The sequence below is a fragment of the Coregonus clupeaformis genome, chromosome 12 (genome assembly GCF_020615455.1).
Source record: "Coregonus clupeaformis isolate EN_2021a chromosome 12, ASM2061545v1, whole genome shotgun sequence".
NCBI classification, from domain to species: domain Eukaryota; kingdom Metazoa; phylum Chordata; class Actinopteri; order Salmoniformes; family Salmonidae; genus Coregonus; species Coregonus clupeaformis.
Window position 1 is genome coordinate 26,699,724 of NC_059203.1, and position 21,750 is coordinate 26,721,473.

The window sequence follows — 21,750 nt, forward strand, 5'->3', positions numbered from 1 at the left end:
ACAGCAAGGGTTGCAGGGGTTCAAACAAAAATATGCTACATTTTATCTCTGGGACCCTTAGGATGACAAATCAGAGCAATATTACTGAATGTAAGTACATTATTTACCTTCAGAGGTGAATGTATCAAACCAGTTGCCGTGATAAGTTTTTTGTTGTTGTGCACTCTCCTCAAACAATAGCACAGATTTGTTTCACTGTAATAGCTACTGTAAATTGGACAGTGCAGTTTGATTAATACGATTTCTGCCCTTTTTTTTAACTAGGCAAGTCAGTTAAGAACAAATTCTTATTTACAACGACGGCCTACACCGGCCAAACCCGGACGACGCTGGGCCAATTGTGCGCCGCCCTACGGGACTCCCAATCACGGCCGGTTGTAATACAGCCTGGAATCGAACCAGGGGGTCTGTAGTGACGCCTCAAGACCACTGCGCCTTAGACCACTGCGCCACTCGGGAGCCCATATAAGACATGTCTATGTCCTGGAAAGTTTGCTGTTACTTACAACAGTCATGCTAATCACATTAGCACACGTTAGCTCAACCGTCCCGTATATGGGACACCGATCCCGTAGAGGTTAATCTAACACTTGAGCAGTTTATAGACCAATAGATAAGACAAATAAGCCAACCCCCAGTGGAAACTTGTTGACCACAACCGCTCTGTAGAGAGGAAACCATGTTGATGTTGAACTGATAACACATGAGGTGGAGTTGCTTGAAATCATTGCTGAAATTAACTTTTATTGGTTTGGTTTGAAAATTACATTTCAGTCTGCTGGATTACAGTGACAATTTATTGAATGGTGTCATCTTTTTGATTTTCATTCGCATTCATAAAACTATCACAGATATCAGAACATAAATATGTTGCAAAACATAGGGTTCACACACACATATGGGTAACACATGACAGTTGCTGTTGCTAATTGAGTAATTACATACTCTTTGTAAACAATAAATAATAAAGTCATTATAAAATAATTTCATCAATAGCTGTCATGAATTGTCATAGATGATATAGTAATATTTCAAGTGTAGGCCTAGGAATTTTGTCTGCTTTTTACACATAAATATACCTACATCATATTGTCAGGCACTGTTCAAAATATGATCAAATACATAACTGAGAGACGTAGAGCCCCTCCTATTAACTATCATTTCCCGTAACGTAAGCCGAAGGAGTTATGGTTGTATGAGGACCTCCATGCTCGATTCTGACGAATCCTATTTTGTGGGTGGGGCTTCGCTGGGTACCACCACCACCACACCCCTCTGGGTAGTTCCGCCCCTAGCAGTGGATTGTCTACGTCATTGGGTAGAAGAGCAAGAAGTTTGTCAGGGGGTGGGCCCTCTGTTGATGCAGTGGATAAATCTCTCAAGACTTTTAGCATTACGTCGTCTGGACTCTCCCCTGTGGAAACAGAACGTTTATATTGCACTTTAGATCCAAATATGAGCATTAACGGTCACCAAAGCAAAAACAACACAAGCCTCAGTTAGTCACCCTGTATATTTCTGTTATAATGCTGTCATGTCATAGTAAAAATTATGATTTTAGGACTAACACTCATGTGAAGCATGACCTTTATGCTTTCTATCTCATCTCATTTGATCTAAACCACCGATAATGTGTCCTCTTAAGGCATATACATACTGTATTTACAGACACTATAAATGACATGGGTGACTGTACCTTGGGTATAGTGGGAGTATCTGAGGCTGCTAGCGGGGAAAGCCTCTGTTAGTGAAGCGATTAACATCAGAACCACAGTGAGCTGCAGCATGGTTGGTGGTTGGTGGTGTTAGCCTGGAACCCACCGCTTGGCTTAATGTATCTGTAAAGAGACACACAGGAGAGAAGTCCAGTACATTAAAGGTGCAGTAATGGACATTAGTTTAATAGTCCTTAGGGTAGCCCTCAAAGTGAATTATCTAGCCAAAATAAAGCGTGGTAAATTAACTGAATATGTATATAACTGTATATTTTCCATCCGCTCACCCCTTTAGATCAACATGGATTCTGTAAATGGATACAGTATATCTTAGGAGTGGTGTTCTTAGTGTAAAAGGCAGTTTGATGTATTGTGGATGTGTGTAAAAGGCAGTTTGATGTATTGGGGATGTGTGTAAAAGGCAGTTTGATGTATTGGGGATGTGTGTAAAAGGCTGTTTGATGTATTGGGGATGTGTGTAAAAGGCAGTTTGATGTATTGGGGATGTGTGTAAAAGGCAGTTTGATGTATTGGGGATGTGTGTAAAAGGCTGTTTGATGTATTGTGGATGTGTGAAAGGCAGTTTGATATATTGGGGAAGTGTGTAAAAGGAAGTTTGATGTATTTGGGATGTGTGTAAAAGGCAGTTTGATGTATTGGGGATGTGGGCAAAAGGCCGTTTGATGTATTGGGGATGTGTGTGGTTGCTGGGCAACTTGCCAATGTGACCTCAGTGTTAACTCATATCATCTGCTCTGTGGAGATGAAAGAAACTCACCCTGCACAGCACACAGGGGGAACAAAGGGGAAAGGTTGGGGTATTGACCTCCCACAGCTGACTGAATACTCCCAGGGCTGCTCATACTCTTCTCAACAAAGACATAAACTTACTTTTTCAGACACAAACATAGATTATCACACACATGCATGCACGCACGGACACGCACACACACAAAACAGAATGATCTCCTCCTACCCCCCCTCATTCCCTCACACACACACACGCACACACGTACACATGCACACACACTCAAAAACTCAACAGTTGACTTCAAACAGGAGCATCAAAGGTCTGTGACATCATTACCAACCACTACTTCCTCAGTTATCTCTGGCTGACTGAAGGGATGCGCTTGATATTCAAGTGTCCTGTTTACTCACTGCTAGAGTACCATTTCTGCCCAAACACCACAAAGTAAACATTTCCAAATCTTTCATATTCAGCTTTCCAGTGAGCCCTGAATCACTTTTTATTGGCTAATTATTTTTACTGACTTGCTTACTTTGGACAGTTAAGCGGAAGGGAATCATCAACTACAAATTATTTTAAAGGTTTTTATATAACGATAAATCCTAAATTATATTAATGCTGTTAAAAAAAAAACACTTTGGACCCACACAGAATATTTTCATTAACCAGTTGAATTGATCTATTCAACACAGTATTCATAAATTAAAATGAAACGTGATCCTATGTAGCTCAGTTTGTAGAGTATGATGCTTGCAACACCAGGATAGTGGGTTCGATTCCTGGGAACACCTATATATGTACAAAATGCATGCACGCGTGATTGTAAGTCACTTTGGATAAAGGTGTCTGTTAAATGGCATAAACAAAAACAAATAAAATAGCCCAACAATAATATTATCTTCAGAAACCTCCAGATTGTGGTTTTGATGGAGGGGAACCCTAGCTGTTGGTGCAGCAGCTGTCGCCTCCTCTCTTCCTGGTCATAAACTCTGATTAAAGTGTCATTGGTTCTGTGAGGTTCTGGCCTCAGCCACTGGGCCAAGCCTTGACTCTTCTGGCTCGTTAAACACTAAAGAGGCCTGCAACCCAGTAGTTTATCTGCTGTCCATGCTCCAGTCAAAGACACTGATCCTGCAGTGCAGAGCTCAGTTAACAAAGGGATACTGATCCCTGCCTGCCTGCCTCAGCTGTGGATCTGGTTAACGTGGCACTCCTCTGGTGCATTACAGTACACCACACTCAGCTACTAACCACAACCTTTACTACGTTCCTGAAAACCTGAAAACCTTGACAAGGCATATGTACAGTACATTTCATGTAAATAAAAAGAACGATAGACTGACAAAAATAGGTGAATTTTGACTTGAACTTCCTGGAAACCCTGTTTTTTTCTTGAATACTAGTCTCTGAAATTGAGGCCAACTATCTTGTTTGTTTAGAACCAGGAGCAATCAATGTGGATGATTTCAACACCAAGTTGACAAACCACTCAGTTCCAAGGCAATGGCATACAGATTGAGTTCACCATACAAAATCTACCATGGAAGGAACAACATTGGCTTACCTGTTTCCCTGTGGAGCCGCCTGAAGAGGATAGATATGTAGACCACTCCGACTGTGTCCTCACTACCCACCCCAAAGGGGCTTTTGTAGGGTGACCAATTGCGTCATCGTCCCTGTGTTGTAACCTGGTGTGCTTGGACCCCCTCCCTTCTTTATATCTCTCCTTTCATCCCCCTCTTCTCTGTTCTGTCTGGTGATTGCCAGAATGTCTCCGAAGTGACTCCCCTGAATTGGACCCAATCAAATGTTATTTAGACCTGTCCAGCACACAATGCAGGGTCATTGAGTTTTATGTCAAGATCATCCGGACAATAAACAAAATGGAACATTGCAAAGGAGAAGTGGTTTGATGAATATGTAGCCTCATTCCCAATGTCTTCTTGATATTGTTCTTTGTATTTAAACTGCACAAATGGGGGTTGGGATGTTACAAAATAGCACTGGCTACAGTTGCTAGTCCATTTCCCCCGAAAAGGAGTGGAAAAAGTAATTCACTAAACATTCTGAATAATGGAAGGCATAGCTATTATTATACAGGCCTCCTGTAGCTCAGTTGGTGAAGCATGGCACTTGCAACGCCAGGGTTGTGGGTTCAATTCCCACGGGGGGGGCAGTATGAAAAATTTATGCACTCACTAACTGTAAGTCGCTCTGGATAAGAGTGTCTGCTAAATGACTAAAATGTAAAAAAAAAAAAAAAATGTACAATGGGAGGTCTAATCCTAAAGGCTGATTGGTTAAAACCACATTCCAGCCGGTGTCTATTCCACAAGTTACCTCCGGCTAAATATATGATGTTAAAATGCCTATTTACTATGTTCCATCTGACTGCGCAATCCATTGTCTCATCAGCCCAGCCAGGCAATTTATCAACTTGATCTCCACAATCAAAAGCATCTAGACATTATCTCCAATTTCCTTTAGACTAACATTTAGTTTTCAACAGCAGAGATTTGTATAAACCTTGCTGTCTGTCTCTCCAACATTTGCAACATTGTTTCAATATTCCAATTCGATCTTCAGCTGTTCCATAGTAATGAACGTGTCGGGAGTTAGGATGAGACAGACGGGTAGGTTGCTTTTCTCAGCCAGTCGAAATCATGAATCAGCATAATTTTTATGGAACAGGTCAAGCGAAGCGAAGTGCAGCTAGTTTGCAGTCTTTCCAGCTCCTGTTTGAAGTGATTGTGTTAGCTGTGTTGTTGGCTAGCTCTCGGACAACAGTGTCCTGACGAGAGAGCACATTTTCTATACCAGCTCATTGTTATGGATGTATCCAAATAAATATCACTAGAAAACTGCTTAAACAAATGCAAATGCAGCTACTTTGTTGTTATTCTGGTTCCAGTGTTTAACGTGACTGTAACTAGGCCATAGTTGGCTAGCTAGCAAGCAAGGGATAAGAACGTTTCCAGCCAGTATGGCAATGGAACATTTAAAACGAATGACTGGGTCGCGTCCATAGATACAGAACAAAAAGACTGAACGACTGGGTTGCGTCTCTGGCAACCAAACTGATAGAACGAACAACCAACCGGCTTCGGTAGCAACCCTAGATTTGTGTCGGGACTATATCTTGTGGAAGGATGAAATAGAATGAATACATTCATCAAAATAAAGTTTTAATGAAAATATGTCAATCATTATTTGAAGATGTTGGTAACCCGTTGTATAAAACTGATAATGCCCTCGAAGCCGGTGTTTGGAGGATATATTGGCACAGTTTGCCGGCCCTCGAATTCGTCTTGGGCCTAACAACACCCGTGCCAATATATCCTCTAAACACCAGCTTCTCAGGCATTTTCACTTAAATAAATGTTATATAGGTAACACACAACACTTTTGAAATGTACAACATATCATGGAAATAAGTAAATTACATGTGTAGGGCTCGATTCAATCCGTAGCGCTGAAGATCCACACTGTAGAGCGAAATGTAAAGGTCATTTTGATTGAGCCAACATATACAGCATTTGCATGAATGCATTCTCTGCGAACGCGGGAACATTGCCTTTAAATTTCTATTGCACTTCAGCACTACGGATTGAATCGAGCCCTAGGTGTGTTTAACAAAAGGGCTCGTAATTGGTTGACTACAGCTATAATAAAGGGTATGATAAACTGTAGATCAAAAATAATGTTTTATTATAAATACATTAGCAGGGTTGGGTAGGTTACTTTCTAAATGTAATCCGTTACAGTTCCTAGTTACCTGTCCAAAATTGTAATGAGTAACCACAATTTTGGATTACCCAAACTCAGTAACAATCTGATTACTTTCAATTACTTTTTCAATACTTTCCTTAAGAGGCATTAGAAGAAGACAGAAAGGATCCATCAAACGCATTTGGTGTGTCATCATAGTGGTCTCTGACTTGTGGTCAGACTTGCTCAGGCGGAACAAACTTAAACGTGTGCCTTTTTTCAATGCTGAATTGAATGTCATTGAGAAAACAGAAAGGTGTCGTAATGTATTTTTTTCCGCAAACATCCTTTCTAAATGTAAAAGTAATCCAATAACTAATCATCTACTTTTTCAAAAGTATCTGTAATCTGATTCCAATATTTCTGCTCGTAAGGTAACTGATTGCATTTACAGTTTAATTGATTACATGTAATCGGTTACTCCCAACCCTGTACATTAGTGATATGGCAGCTACTCATTGCCACACATGATTTATTTGATAGTTCATGTTTTATGTAAACATTTCAAGAAGAAGAGTCCATCGGTTGGTTCATGGTTGTTGATGGGGAAGGCTTTAAGCTACCTCAACTCCATCACTTCCCCGTTCCATCAGTCTCTGTCAAAGGTTATAGCCAGTCTGAGCCCAAATACTCATTTTCTCACCCATCACTTCCATTCCTCCTCTCTTCTTTTTCTGCTTCCTTTTTTCATCTCTTCCACCCTCTCTCTCCCTTTCCTTAGACCATACAAGGGCTACTTCCTAGGAAGTTGTTGTACAACTGGGATAATAAAGAAAGAAGAGAGAAAGAGTGAGAGAGAAATATAGAGAGCTTCCACTCCCCTTCTCTTCCCTCAGATCATAGAGGAGCTGTTTCCCTTGGATAATGAAAAAAAGAGAAGAGAGAAATAGAGAGAGATTTCAGTCTTTCATGAAGCAGCACTATTGGGAGACTATAACTTGCCACTAGACACATTGTGAAAATGTTCTGTGGAAAAATTCTCTCTTTGTTGAAACATCTGGGGTGTACCCAAACGTCAAGCAGTCTTGGAGACCGGCTCATGCATTGTTGTTTTTTTCCATTGCTTTCTGAGCTCAAACAACGCTTCCCATATTTACTGATGGATCTTTGCTATTTTGTGGGAGAATGAAAAAAATCATGCTTATGATTAAATCATAATGTATTATGTTTATTCAAAGTCTGGCTTAGTGACAGTCACAGTTGAAAAAAAGAAGGATTGTTGCTCTCACCACATTGAGATAGGGGATATTCACCAACGATAAAATGAATCCACATGCCACAGGGAAGAATGACCTGGAAGGAGATATAGACATATAAATATGAAGTGAGAACATTGCAACCCAGCAGACACTGTCACTTCAGCTTAGAACTACCACAGAGTGATTTTGTCTTTGGCATTGCCCAGGATACAACACTTCAGAACTTGAATGTCCAAGTTCTGAAGGTCCTCTGTGCTCAATTGGTAGAGCATGGCGCTTGTAATGCCAGGGTAGTGGGTTCGATCCCCGGGACCACCCATACGTAAAGATGTATGCGCACATGACTGTAAGTCGCTTTGGATAAAAGCGTCTGCTAAATGGCATATTATTATTACAAATATCCCTTCAGGGAAAATGAAGTTAATCTTATCACCTCTTAGAACCACAGGGAGGTATCAGACATTCTTTTTTGGATTGAAGCTTTTTCACATGCTTTGGCCACGGTGTGTCTCAGAAAGTGGTCCAGGGCTAGTCCAGGGCTGGTCCATGGACGCGGTCAGTAATGTGATGTAGACTTTCATTGACCCTTCATTCATGTCAGAACCTTGGATAAGGATGATGAGAACTCTGACGTGGTAGCGGTGTCTGTGATCTTCCAAACTGGGCGTTCATTTTGACAGTGTTGGGAGGGCATCAGTCATACAGTTGAAGTCGGAAGTTTACATACACCTTAGCCAAATACATTTAAACTTAGTTTTTCACAATTCCTGACATTTAATCCTAGTAAAAATTCCCTGTCTTAGGTCAGTTAGGATCACCACTATTTTAAGAATGTGAAATGTCAGAATAATAGTAGAGATAATGATTTATTTCAGCTTTTATTTCTTTTATCACATTCCCAATGGGTCAGAAGTTTACATACACTCAATTAGTATTTGGTAGCATTGCCTTTAAATTGTTTAATTTGGGTCAAACGTTTTGGGTAGCCTTCCACAAGCTTCCCACAATAAGATGGGTGAATTTTGGCCCATTCCTGACAGAGTCAGGTTTGTAGGCCTCCTTGCTCGCACACGCTTTTTTAGTTCTGCCCACACATTTTCTATAGGATTGAGGTCAGGGCTTTGTGATGGCCACTCCAATACCTTGACTTTGTTGTCCTTAAGCCATTTTGCCACAACTTTGGAAGTATGCGACCATGCTTTAACTTCCTGACTGATGTCTTGAGATGTTGCTTCAATATATCCCACATAATTTTCCTTCCTCATGATGCCATCTATTTTGTGAAGTGCACCAGTCCCTCCTGCAGCAAAGCACCCCCACAGCATGATGCTGCCACCCCCGTTCTTCACGGTTGGGATGGTGTTCTTCGGCTTGCAAGCTACCCCTTTTTCCTCCAAACATAACGATGGTCATTATGGCCAAACAGTTATATTTTTGTTTCATCAGACCAGAGGACATTTCTCCAAAGAGTACAATCTTTGTCCCCATGTGCAGTAGCAAACCGTAGTCTGGCTTTTTTATGCCGGTTTTGGAGCAGTGGCTTCTTCCTTGCTGAGCGACCTTTCAGGTTATGTCGATATAGGACTCGTTTTACTGTGGATATAGATACTTTTGTACCTGTTTCCTCCAGCATCTTCACAAGGTCCTTTGCTGTTGTTCTGGGATTGATTTGCACTTTTCGCACCAAAGTACGTTCATCTCTAGGAGACAGAACGCGTCTCCTTCCTGAGCGGTATGACGGCTGCGTGGTCCCATGATGTTTGTACTTGCGTACTATTGTTTGTACAGATGAATGTGGTACCTTCAGGTGTTTGGAAATTGCCCCCAAGGATGAAACAGACTTGAGAAGGTCTACAATTTTTTTTCTGAGGTCTTGGCTAATTTCTTTTGATTTTCCCATGATGTCAAGCAAAGAGTCACTGAGTTTTAAGGTAGGCCTTGAAATACATCCACAGGTACACCTCCAATTTACTAAAATGATGTCAATTAGCCTATCAGAAGCTTCTAAAGCCATGACATCATTTTCTGGAATTTTCCAAGCTGTTTAAAGGCACAGTCAACTTAGTGTATGTAAACTTCTGACCCACTGGAATTGTGATACAGTGAATTATAAGTGAAATAATCTTACTATAATTACTTGTGTCATGCACAAAGTAGATGTCCTAACCGACTTGCCAAAACTATAGTTGGTTAACAAGACATTTGTGGAGTGGTTGAAAAACGAGTTTTAATGACTCCAACCTAAGTGTATGTAAACTTCCGACTTCAAATGTATATCTGCCGTGTTAAACCTTAAATGGAATCCCTCCTTTGCTTTGTCTGTTTTAAATTGAAGGCCAATATAGTTGAGAGGTCTGGGAAAGTTGATACTGCTTTGCCCTGGTACTGTATGCCACCAAGGTACTGTATGTCTCTCATATAACCTAATCCTCTCCCAGCTCTCCTGTTGCTATGTGGTTGTTCCACCTAGCTTCCTAGAAAACATGTCTTCTAAGATGCTCTGGATGAAAGTGTCTGCTGAATTACAAAAATGTTAAACATAAAATGTCCTCTCTATCACTACCCTAGAGGTGCTATTGAACTCACCTGAACAGGAGCACGAAGCCGTAGCTCTCCACGGCCATGCCGATGATTGGCCAGCGGAACAGCACCAAGGCCACGCCCCCCAGGAAGAAGGTGGAGCCTCTGAGCTTCTGTCTCTGGACGAAGAAGCCGGCCGTCCTCCTCAGGCCAATGATGAACGTCAGACCGGCCAGAAACAGGACCTAAAGGAAGAAGGATGAGACAAGCTCTGTTTTCCTGTTTGTGATGCTATTATTGTCGCTGTTATTTCCTGTTACTGTGACTATTGTCATGCAACCCAATTGCCGACAGAGTTAGAGTTCCGCGGTCGTCACCTGCTGTAGGTTCATTCAGCTCAGTCGATCTACAAACACATAGCCTATTAGCTATACAATTGTAATGTTTTACCCCTGAGAGGGGAGAAATATGAGAAATGATTCACACTGACACATAGCATCAGCGACTGTTCAGTCAGTTGTGATGATGAATTGCATAAAATCATAAACTCTTTCCATAGATATTCCATATATATTCTGAACAAAAATATAAACGCAACATGCAACAATTTCAACAATTTTACTGAGTTACAGTTCATATAAGGAAATCAGTCAATTGAAATAAATTCAGTAGACCCTAATCTATGAATTTCACATGACTGGGCAGGGGCGCAGCCATGGGTGAGCCTGGGAGGGTATAGGCCCACCCACTTGGGAGCCAGGCCCAACCACTGGGGTGCCAGGCCTAGCCAATCAGAATTAGTTTTTCCCCACAAAAGGGATTTATTACAGACAGAAATACTCCTCAGTTTCATCAGCTGTCCGGGTGGCTGGTCCCGCAGGTGAAGAAGCCGGATGTGGAGGTCCTGAACTGGCGTGGTCTGCGGTTGTGAGGCCGGTTGGACGTACTGCCAAATTTTCTAAAATGACGTTGGAGGCGGCTTATGGTAGAGCAAATAACATTTATTTCTCTGGCAATAGCTCTGGTGGACATTCCTGCAGTCAGTATGCCAATTGCACACTCCCTCAAGACTTGAGACGACTGTGGCATTGTGTTGTGTGACAAAACTGCACATTTTAGAGTGGCCTTGTATTGTCCCCAGCACAAGGTGCATCTGTGTAATGATCATGCTGTTTAATCAGCTTCTTGATATGCCACACCTGTCAGTTGGATGGATAATCTTGGCAAAGGAGAAATGCTCACTAACAGGGATGTAAACAAATTTGTGCACAACATTTTAGAGAATTAAGCTTTTTGTGCATATGGAAAATGTCTGGGATCTTTTATTTCAGCTCATGAAACATGGGACCAACACTTCACTTGTGTTTGTTGGGTTATGGTATGGGCAGGCATAAGCTATGGACAACGAACACAATTGCATTTTATCGATGGCAATTTGAATGCACAGAGATACCGTGACAAGATCCTGATGCCCAAAGTCGTGCCATTCATCCGCCGCCATCACCTCATGTTTCAGCATGATAATGCACGGCCCCATGTCGCAAGGATCTGTACACAATTCCTGGAAGCTGAAAATGTCCCAGTTCTTCCATGGCCTGCATGCTCACAAGACATGTCATCCATTGAGCATGTTTGGGATGCTCTGGATCGACGTACACGACAGCGTGTTCCGGTTCCTGCCAATATCCAGCAACTTCGCACAGCCATTGAAGAGGATACCTGGTGATGCCGTACGGTTTGATGAATGCTCCATCCGTCTTCCAGTCCTTTGTGAATGAGGTGTTTCGGGAGCTTGGTCGTGGTGTAGTGGTCTACATCGATGACATGCTGGTGTATTCCGCTACGCAAAGTGCTGGGCCGACAGTTGGAACATGATCTTTATGACAAGGCAGAAAAGTGTCTGTTTTTCCAACAGTCCGTCTCCTTCCTCGGATACCGCAATACCACCTCAGGTGTGGAGATGGAGGGAGATCGCATTTCAGTCGTGCGTAATTGGCCAACTCCAACCACGGTAAATGAGGTGCAGCGCTTTATTAGCTTTGGCAACTACTATCGGATGTTTGTCCGGGGCTTTGGCAAGGTCGCAGCCCCCATCACCTCTCTGTTGAAGGGTGGGCTGTCCCGGCTCCGCTGGTCTGCTGAGGCTGACAGGACTTTCAGTAACCTGAGGGCTCTGTTCACCTCATCCCCGGTACTGGCCAATCCCGATCCATCATTACTGTTCATAGTGGAGGTGGATGCGTCCGAGGTAGAGATAGGTGCTGTCCTATCTCAACGCTCGGGCATGCCACCCAAGCAGAACTACGACGTTGGTGATCGGGAGCTGTTGGCTGTTGTCAGAGCCCTGACCGTGTGGAGGCACTGACTCGAGGGGGCGAAACACCCTTTCCTAGTCTGGACTGACCACCGTAACCTGGAGTACATCCGGAAAGCAAGGAGGCTGAACCCTCGCCAGGCAGGTGGGCCCTGTCCTTCACCCGGTTTGATTTTACACTGTCCTACATACCGGGTACGAAGAACATGAAGGCAGACGCACTGTCACGGCTGTACGACACAGAGGAGAGGCCCATAGAGAACACCCCCATACTCCCTGCCTCCTGCATTGTGGCGCCGGTAGTGTGGGCGGTGGGCGCCGACATAGTGCGGGCGTTATGCACAGAGCCATCTCCACCTCAATGCCCAGCTGGGCTGCGGTACATGCCGTCTCTTGTCCGTGACCGTCTGATCTATTGGGCACACACATCCCCCTCCTCTGGTCACCCAGGTATCGGCCGTACAGTGCACTGCCTGATCAGAAAGTACTGGTGGCCTACCTTGGCTAAGGACGTGAGGGTGTATGTCTCTTCCTGCTCGGTGTGCGCCCAGAGTAAGGCACCTAGGCACCTCCCAGCGGGTAAGTTACAGCCTTTACCAGTTCCACAACAGCCAAGGTCCCACCTGTGTATTGACTTTCTCACTGATCTTCCCCTCTCTCAGGGTAACACCACCATCCTGGTCGTTGTGGACTGCTTTTCAAAAAACTGCCACCTCCTTCCTTTGCCCGGTCTCCTCATGGCCCTGCATACTGCGGAGACGCTGTTTACTCACGTCTTCCGGCACTACAGGATGCCAGAGGACGTAGTGTCTGACCGGGGTCCCCAGTGGAACGTCTGGGGGTCTGGAACGTCTGGGGGTCTCGGTCAGCCTGACCTCTGGGTTTTACCCCGAGAGTAATGGGCAGGTGGAACGGGTGAATCAGGATGTGGAGAGGTTCCTGCGGCAGGGGGAGTGGTCGGTGTTCTTACCTTGGGCCGAATATGCCCAGAACTCTCTCCGCCACTCCTCCACTAACCTATTGCCATTCCAATGTGTTTTAGGTTATCAGCCGGCTCTGGCACTGTGGCATTAGAGCCAGACCGAAGCTCCTGCGGTTGATGACTGGTTTCGGCGAGCGGAGGAGACGTGGAATGCTGCTCACATCCACCTCCAGCACGCCGTGCTTCGCCAGAAGGTCAACGCTGACCGCCACCGCAGTGAGGTCCCGGTCTTTGTACCGGGTGATCGGGTCTTGCTCTCGACCCGGAATCTACCCCTCCACCTGCCCTGCCGGAAGCTGATCCTGCGGTTTGTGGGGCCATTCAAAGTCCTGAGGAGAATAAACAAGGTTACCTATAGGTTATTACACCCTCCAGATTACCGTATTAACCCCTCGTTCCATGTGTCTCTCCTCAGGCCGGTGGTGGCTGGTCCGCTCCAGGAGTCTGAGGTGCGGGAGGTCCCTCCACCCCGTCTGCAAATCGAGGGGGCCCCGGCGTACTCCATCCATTCCATCCTGGATTCGAGGCGTCGGGTGGGGGGCCTTCAGTACCTTGTAGATTGGGAGGGGTACGGTCCAGAGGAGCAGTGCTGGGTCCCGGTGAGGGATATCCTCGATCCCTCCCTGTTGCGGGATTTCCACCGTCACCATCCGGCTCGCCCTGCTCCGCATCCTCCTGGCCGTCCCCGAGGCTGCTGGAGCTGCGCGTCAAGAGGGGGGGTACTGTCACGACTTCCTCCGAAACTGCCTCCTCTCCTTGTTCGGGCAGGCTTCGGCGTTCGTCGTCACCGGCCTTCTAGCCACTGGCGCTCCTCATCTCATCATTCAATTTATTTTGTCTTGTTTATTACACACACCTGGTTCATATCCCCTCACCTGTGCCTGTATAAGTGTTCCCTCTGCCCCCTTGTCTTTGTGTGTGATTGTTTATTGTGGAGATGATTATATAGATGATTATACAAGATGGCAGCATGTCAAGTCGTTTGTCAAGTCGTTTGTTTGTGACTAGTACATTTTAACCTACTAATAATCTATTTATTTATGGTTGCGTAACTTCGTTGTTGCGTAGTGCAAACTATTTTATTTTTGCTGGTGTAAAGATCACGGGTCCTCCTCAACTCGGAACTTCATTACTTGAAGTTTACCAAAGTAACCCTATCTCTGGCTGGCCTGAGTTCCTCGTTAGTCAGCGGAGTGTCTTGTCCGAGCTGCTCCTTGCTCTTCGCCTGGCTGTCAGTGGCAGCTCAACCCGTTACCCAATCTACTCACACGCGCAAACACTCACATTGACTCACATACACGCTGTCCCTCTCTCCACTTACCTTCGTTGGCCTCTTGTTTTTTGGTCAGAGAAAATGACAATTTACGTGGTATTGCTTTGTGCACTGACTTTATTGAACTCTGGAGAAAACGAACATTGTCGCAGGGTGAGTACATCTGACAATGTACTCTCGCGTCCATTAGACATTTTGTCTGCAGGAACTCGCTCTTTTTCACTCGGTCCACTCGTCCAAGTGCCGATGCATTTGTGGCATGATGTGAACAGTACGAATTTGTGTCACTACCAAAGTCTAATGGTTTTAAATGACTGTTTTGTATTGTCTGGAAACTCACTTGTAGAATTCGCTTGCAGTAGGTCTCTTAAAAAAGAGAAGCCGTGCAAGGTTATTAAACAGAGGTGCCTAGTTATTCTTCTGTTGTTGATATCAGGTAACGTGCAACCTAACCCTGGCCCTGATATGCAATGTCTCCAAACCCCCTCTGATTTTAAATCAAGATCTGGTTTTGGTATTTTTCATTTAAATGTACGCAGCCTGTTGTCAAAAATTGATGGGGTTAGGATTTGGGCTAAATCAACTGATGCTGATGTAATTGTGTTTTCGGAAACCTGGCTCAGCAAGCCTATTTTTGATAAGGATATTTGTATAAGTGGTTACAATGTTTATCGTGCAGATCGGGTTAAGAAAGGTGGGGGTGTGGCTATATATGTAAAATCTAAATTCCATGTAAGTGTGGCAAAGTCTGAAACTATTTGTAAACAGTTGGAATTTCTTGCTTTGAATATTGAGGTTTCAAAGGGCCTCTCTATAACTGTGATTGGCTGTTATAGACCCCCCTCTGCTCTTGGTGATGCATTTTCTTCTTTGACGCACCTTATGTCTAAACTTCTTTACAGTGAAATGATTTTGATTGGTGATCTCAACTGGTGTTGGTTAAAGCCGGTGTCTGATGATTTAAAAATGTTTTGTAATTCTATGAATCTTACCCAGTTGATTAATTCACCCACTCGCCCAAATCTTAAATGCCCTGATAAATCTACCCTGATTGATTTGATATTGACAAATGTTCCACATAAATATTCTGCGGTTGGTGTTTTTTGTAATGATTTAAGTGACCATTGTGCTGTTGTTGCTGTTAGAAATACTAAGGTTCCAAAGACAAATCCACGTTTTATTCGTAAGAGAAATTTGAAGTGTTTTAATGAGCAGGCTTTCTTTCATGATTTGTTTTATTTTGACTGGAGCAAGATTGAGCTTATCCCTGATGTGGAAACTGCCTGGATATTCTTTCATGATGGTTTTTTCCAAATAGTAAACAAACATGCACCATTCCGCAGGTTCAGGGTTAAAGGGCGGGATAATCCATGGTTTTCTTCTGAGCTGTCTTGTATTATTCACGACCGTAATCTAGCCTGGGCTAAAGCAAGGAAATCTTGTTCTGATGCTGATTGGCTTATTTTTAGGCAGTTAAGAAACAAGTGTTCTTTTCTTCTCAGGAAGGCCAAGTCTGAATATTTTATGTCTGTTACCACTGATAACCTGAATGACCCTAGAAAGTTTTGGAATGCTATTAAGTCTATGTCTGGTAACAGTAATGTTAATGAATTACCGTCATGTGTTTTGAAGGACTCTGTTGCTATATATGACAAAACTGAAATGCTGAATTGTTTCAATGAGCACTTTGTATCATCTGGTAGGCTGTTTGATTCAGTGTCCTCTGTCTCTGTACAACCCTGTGTGGATGAACCAGTGTCCTCTGTCTCTGTACAACCCTGTGTGGATGAACCAGTGAGAGCTGGTCAAACTTTTAGTTTTCTGCCATTCTCAGTGCAGGTGGTACATAAAGCCCTGAAATCCTTAGATCAAAGAAAGCCTGCAGGTCCTGATCTTTTGGATCCCTGCTTTTTAAATCTGGCAGCTGATTTCATAGCTGAACCACTTACATATCTGTTCAATCTAACCCTGGAATGTAATGAAATTCCAAAGATCTGGAAATCAGCATTTGTCCTACCACTTTTAAAAGGGGGAGATCCAACTCTTTTAAATAATTATAGGCCAATCTCAAAGCTGTCACCCCTGGTGAAAATACTTGAAACCCTTGTAAGTGAACAGCTAAAATAGTTTTTATTTACTAACTCTATTTTTTCAATGTATCAATCGGGCTTCAGGAAGAAGCATAGCACAATTACAGCAGCCATGAAGGTTTTAAATGATATCACTGAAGCCCTTGACAAAAAACAGCACTGTGTCTCACTTTTTATTGATCTCTCTAAGGCTTTTGATACAGTTGATCATGCTATACTAAGGCAGAGATTGTTGAGTGTAGGTCTGTCGGAGCATGCAGTTGCATGGTTTGCTAACTATCTGTCTGATAGAACTCAGTGCACTCAATTTGATGGGCTTATGTCTGTTAAATTGTCTGTCCTGAATGGTGTGCCCCAGGGCTCTGTACTTGGTCCTCTCTTATTCACTATTTATATTAATGATTTAGACAAAAATGTCCAAAATGCACAACTTCATTTTTATGCTGATGATACTGTTATTTACTGTTGTGCCTCATCTCTTACAAAAGCTTTCCAGAACTTGCAAACTGCTTTTATACTGTTCAACATACCTTGTGTCAATTGAAGCTTATCCTCAATACTGACAAAACTAAACTAATGGTGTTTTCTAATGCAAGAAATAGACCTCTGAACCTTTCACCTGTTACTACCTGTCAGGGCAAGGAGATTGAGGTTGTAACCTCATATAAATATCTTGGAATTCTAATTGATGACGGCCTCTCTTTTAAATTGCATATTCAACAACTTACAAAAAAATTGAAGCTGAAATTGGGATTTTATTTTAGGAATAAGGCCTGTTTTTCTTTTGAAGCCAGAAGGAGGCTAGTATCAGCTACATTTATGCCTTTACTAGACTATGGGGATATTTTATATATGAATGCTTCCGCTCAGTGTTTGAGATCAATTGACACTCTTTATCATGGTACTTTGAGATTTATTTTAAACTGCAAAACCCTTACGCACCACTGTACTTTGTATACCAGGGTTGGCTGGCCTTCTCTAGTCACTCGTAGGCTCAGTCACTGGTATACTTTTATTTACAAAGCCATTTTGGGTTTTCTACCTTTTTATTTGGGCATTTTTATTGTTCAGAAATGTGGTGGGTACTCTCTTCGTTCACTGGACTTTATCCTGCTAACTGTTCCAAATGTCCGAACTGAATTTGGTAAAAGGTATTTTATGTACTCTGCGCCATCGTCTTGGAACACCTTACAAAATAATTTTAAACTGGAAGAACTTGTCCCGATTGGTGTTTTTAAATCTCTGATGAAGGATTTTGAGGCTGATTCCCTGACCTGTCAATGTTTTTAATTTGCTGTTTTTGATATTGTTATACTCTTGTGAATTCATGAATGGTTTTTACTAGATTACTTGTAGTTTTTCATGTTGTCTGTCTGTAATTTTTTGTAATGACTTGGTGCTGCCTATCTTGGCCAGGACGCTCTTGAAAAAGAGATTTTAAATCTCAATGAGCCCTTCCTGGTTAAATAAAGGTTAAATAAATAAAAAATATATATATAGCTCGGTGGAGCTCTTTTGTATTTTGTATCGCCGGGATATTCACGCTTGTGCCTTGTTGTTTTCCAGTGTGCCGTATTTCCGCACTGGAGTGTTTTACGCATTGCTGCATACCGCTGTGTTACGGAATAAACCAGTTATTCTGTGATTTACCCTCCTGCGCCTGACTCCTTCTAAATCACGCATCACAGATCAACTCTATGCGAAGGAGATGTGTCGCGCTGAATGAGGCAAATGGTGGTCACACCAGATACTGTCTGTGATCAACAGATGCATATCTGTATTCCAAGTCATGTGAAATCCATAGATTAGGGCCTAATGAATTTATTTTAATTCACTGATTTCCTTATATAGACTGTAAGTCAGTAAAATCTTTGAAATTGTTGCATGTTGCATTTATATTTTTGTTTAGTATAAGAATGCTGTTCAATGACTACAGCAGTTCAACACCATAGTCCCCTTCACTCTCATCACTAAGCTCAGGACCCTGGGACTGAACACCTTCCGCTACAACTGGATCCTGGACTTCCTAACGGGCCGCCCCCAGACGATGAGGGTAGGCAACAACATATCCGACCATAAACATGGAGGCCCCTCAGCGGTGTGTGCTTGGTCCCCTCCTGTACTCCTTGTTCACCCGCGACTGCGTGGCCACGCACGACTCCAACACCATCATCAAGTTTGCTGATGACCCGACGGTGGTAGGACTGATCACCGACAACGATGAGGCAGCCTATAAGGAGAAGGTCACAGACCTGGCAGTGTAGTACCGGGACAACAACCTTTCCCTCAACGTCAGCAAGACAAAGGAGCTGATAGTGGAATACAGGAAATGGATGGGGCGAGCACGCCCCCATCCATATTGATGGGGCTGTTGTAGAGCGGGTCAAGAGCTTCAAGTTCCAACGGTGTCCACATCACTAAGGGATTAACACGTTCGACAAACACCCACAAAGTTGTGAAGAGGGCACGACAGCGCCTCTTCAATCAATCAATCAATCAAATGTATTTATAAAGCCCTTTTTACATCAGCAGATGTTACAAAGTGCTATTCAGAAACCCAGCCTGAAAATATTTGGCATGGATCCTCAATCCTCCAAAAGTTATACAGCTGCACCATTGAGAGCATCTTGACTTGCTGCATCCCCACTTCGTACGGCAACTGTAAGCACCCGACTGCAAGAGGATGGTGAATACGGTCCCTGCCATCCAGGACCTCTATACCAGGCGGTGTTAGAGGAAGGATCAAAAAATGGTCAAGGACCCCAGCCACCCAAGCCATAGACTGTTCTCTCTGCTACCGCACAGTAAGCGGTACCAGTGCACCAAGTCTGGAACCAACAGGACCCTGAAGAGCTTGTACTCACAAGCCATAAGACTGATAAACAACACTGCTAAATGGCTACCCGGACTACCTGCATTGATCCTTTTTTGCACTAACTCTCTTGCACTGACTCTATGCACAAACATTGGACTCCCACACACACATACAGTACTTACCTGTATATATCCATGTTATTGTTACTCACTATTGATATTTGTTATTTACTGTGTATTTATTGTTGGAAAAGGACCCGTAAGTAAGCATTTCACTGTTAGTCTACACCTGTTGTTTACGAAGCATGTGACAAATAAAATGTGATTTTATTTGATGATTTTATTTGGGGAAAAAAGGTGGATAATGTGTATACTATAAACTCCAGTAGGCGATCGAGATAAGACGAACAACCACCGATATAAACAAAAACGTATTATATTTTTAGAGCTGTATTTTGATTGTATTTTAATGTAGGCCTATAGGGAAGATAAGCCATGTTGAGATGTTCATATAATAATAATATAATAATATAATAATAATAATAATAATAATAATAATAATAATAATAATAATAATATAATATGCCATTTAGCAGACGCTTTTATCCAAAGCGACTTACAGTCATGCGTGCATACATTTTTGTGTATGGGTGGTCCCGGGCATTGAACCCACTACCCTGGCGTTACAAGCGCCGTGCTCTACCAGCTGAGCTACAGAGGACCACCATGTTTCATATTGAAACATCTATATATAAAAAAATCCTAACTTGTTTGATAAGATTAGTACAGATTTTCTCAGTGGACCCCACATGGGGGCGCGACCCCAAGTTTAGGAACCACTGTACTAACATCTCTCTCTGCTTGCTTCCTGCTGAGGTAGGCTCCGTTTAACGTTAGCTTTTTATGTCATCTTTCTAGCTAGCTAAGTAATACTAGCCAGAGCCCTTCAACATTACTGCAATAGAAGTCTCTGCCGGCAGCTAGCCACCTGACTGACTGTATCTATAAGCGACTCATTCTCTGAGAGTCGTTTTTTGTTTGTTTGGGGGATGTCTGTAGACACGGCAGTAGTCCCAGGACGGTTTAAAAATTGCCTTTTGTCCGGCATCTCACAAACACACTGTCAGCAGCCTACAGTATAGTTGCCTAGAGGGGAGCCGACTCCGAGCTGGGGTAGTTCGTTTCATGTTTCAGGCTCTCTGCCTGTGCCCCGAGAGTGCGGAGTTAGCCATTTGAGAGAGTGGTGAATGTGCTGCTAAAAAGGCAAATCTGGAAGGCGAATCCAGGAGACGCAGGCTAACATAACGAACAAACCGCTGCTCATGATTCCACTTGTTCGCAAAGAGGCAGGCGCGATTAAAACTCAGTCAGATTAAGAAAATAAGCGTTCTGAGCTTTGATCAACGCTGGGAGTAATATTTAGATGTTGACCCATAATTGATTTTCTTTATTGTGTTCAAAATATATGTTTGTATTATTATTTTCAAATTAGAAAGATTATTACTCACATTCCCAAAAGCCAGCAAGACAGAGTCAAAGTACAGCAGCACGCCAAAGAGCAGGAAGAAGAGGCCGAAGCCTGTGAGACCAACACCAATCTCTGGAACACACACAGAGAGAGAAACACACACACACAAATTAGCGAGAGATCCCAAGTAGTTATACCAACTCTACAGTCTGTTCCTACATTTAGACAGCCTCCAGAGTTCAAACTCACAGTATCCATAGCCTTGTAGGCTTTCACCATGACACTCTTCAAAGTTAAAAGTTAAAAACAAAATAACTCAAGTCCAGGTACAATATGTCGACTAGCTGATTTACCTGAGTAATCCTTTCAAGTAAATAAAAAACAAGCAAATAAAAAACTGATTGTAAGGAAGGCTGTTGTAAACCACTTACTCTGAGTCTCTGTGATTGAAACCATGATGTCCTTGTCCTCTCCTGAATTATCTCTCTCCTTCACTCCCCCTTCTTGCGTCTCTCTCTCTATGTCTCCTTCTCTTTGCGATCGGTGTGTAGATCTGTGCGCCTCTTTTCTCTGCGGTGACCTTTGAACTGTGCTGTCACATCCTGCGTGCTAGGTGATCATCAACAAACTGGGGGGGGTGGGGGGTAGGTTATCCATTGATTTGTACTTGAGCTGCTTTCCTTTATCATAATGGGACTTCCTAGTTTGAATCAAGGAATCTTATACAACTGTTGTTTTTAATGGCCCTATTTTGAATAAAGGAGCCACTTTACAGGTTTTGATAGAGTGGATGGGAAATTGATTGCCTCAGAGGTTATCTGTACATTTACATTTTAGTCATTTAGCAGACGCTCTT

General features: G+C 43.1%; 1 protein-coding gene across 3 annotated transcripts; it reads right to left on the reverse strand.

The window, feature by feature from the left end:
* Positions 1-6,511: 6,511 nt before the first annotated feature.
* On the reverse strand, positions 6,512-21,504 carry LOC121578140 (vesicle transport protein GOT1A-like). 3 transcript variants are annotated; one of them, XM_045224045.1, is made up of 5 exons: positions 21,326-21,504; positions 20,935-21,026; positions 10,020-10,198; positions 7,464-7,527; positions 6,512-6,993 (listed from the first exon to the last, which is right to left on the reverse strand). In XM_045224045.1, the coding sequence occupies exons 1-5, from the start codon at positions 21,348-21,350 to the stop codon at positions 6,952-6,954; spliced, it is 402 nt and encodes a 133-aa protein (XP_045079980.1). In that variant the 5' UTR covers positions 21,351-21,504; the 3' UTR covers positions 6,512-6,951. The 3 variants fall into 3 exon arrangements, with proteins under 3 accessions (XP_045079980.1, XP_045079981.1, XP_045079982.1); XM_045224046.1 differs by having other exon boundaries at positions 6,512-7,090; XM_045224047.1 differs by lacking the exon at positions 6,512-6,993 and having other exon boundaries at positions 7,382-7,527.
* Positions 21,505-21,750: the final 246 nt, after the last annotated feature.

Excerpts from the sequence above, each read along its gene's own strand:
- LOC121578140 (XM_045224047.1), bottom strand. The coding sequence starts at position 21,350 with ATGGTTTCAATCACAGAGACTCAGA. Across the intron at positions 10,199-20,934 it reads TCTTGCTGGCTTTTGGGAAT|GTCCTGTTTCTGGCCGGTCT; the intron begins GTGAGTAATAAT and ends TTCTTCCTTTAG. Across the intron at positions 7,528-10,019 it reads GGCTTCGTGCTCCTGTTCAG|GTCATTCTTCCCTGTGGCAT; the intron begins GTGAGTTCAATA and ends ATCTCCTTCCAG.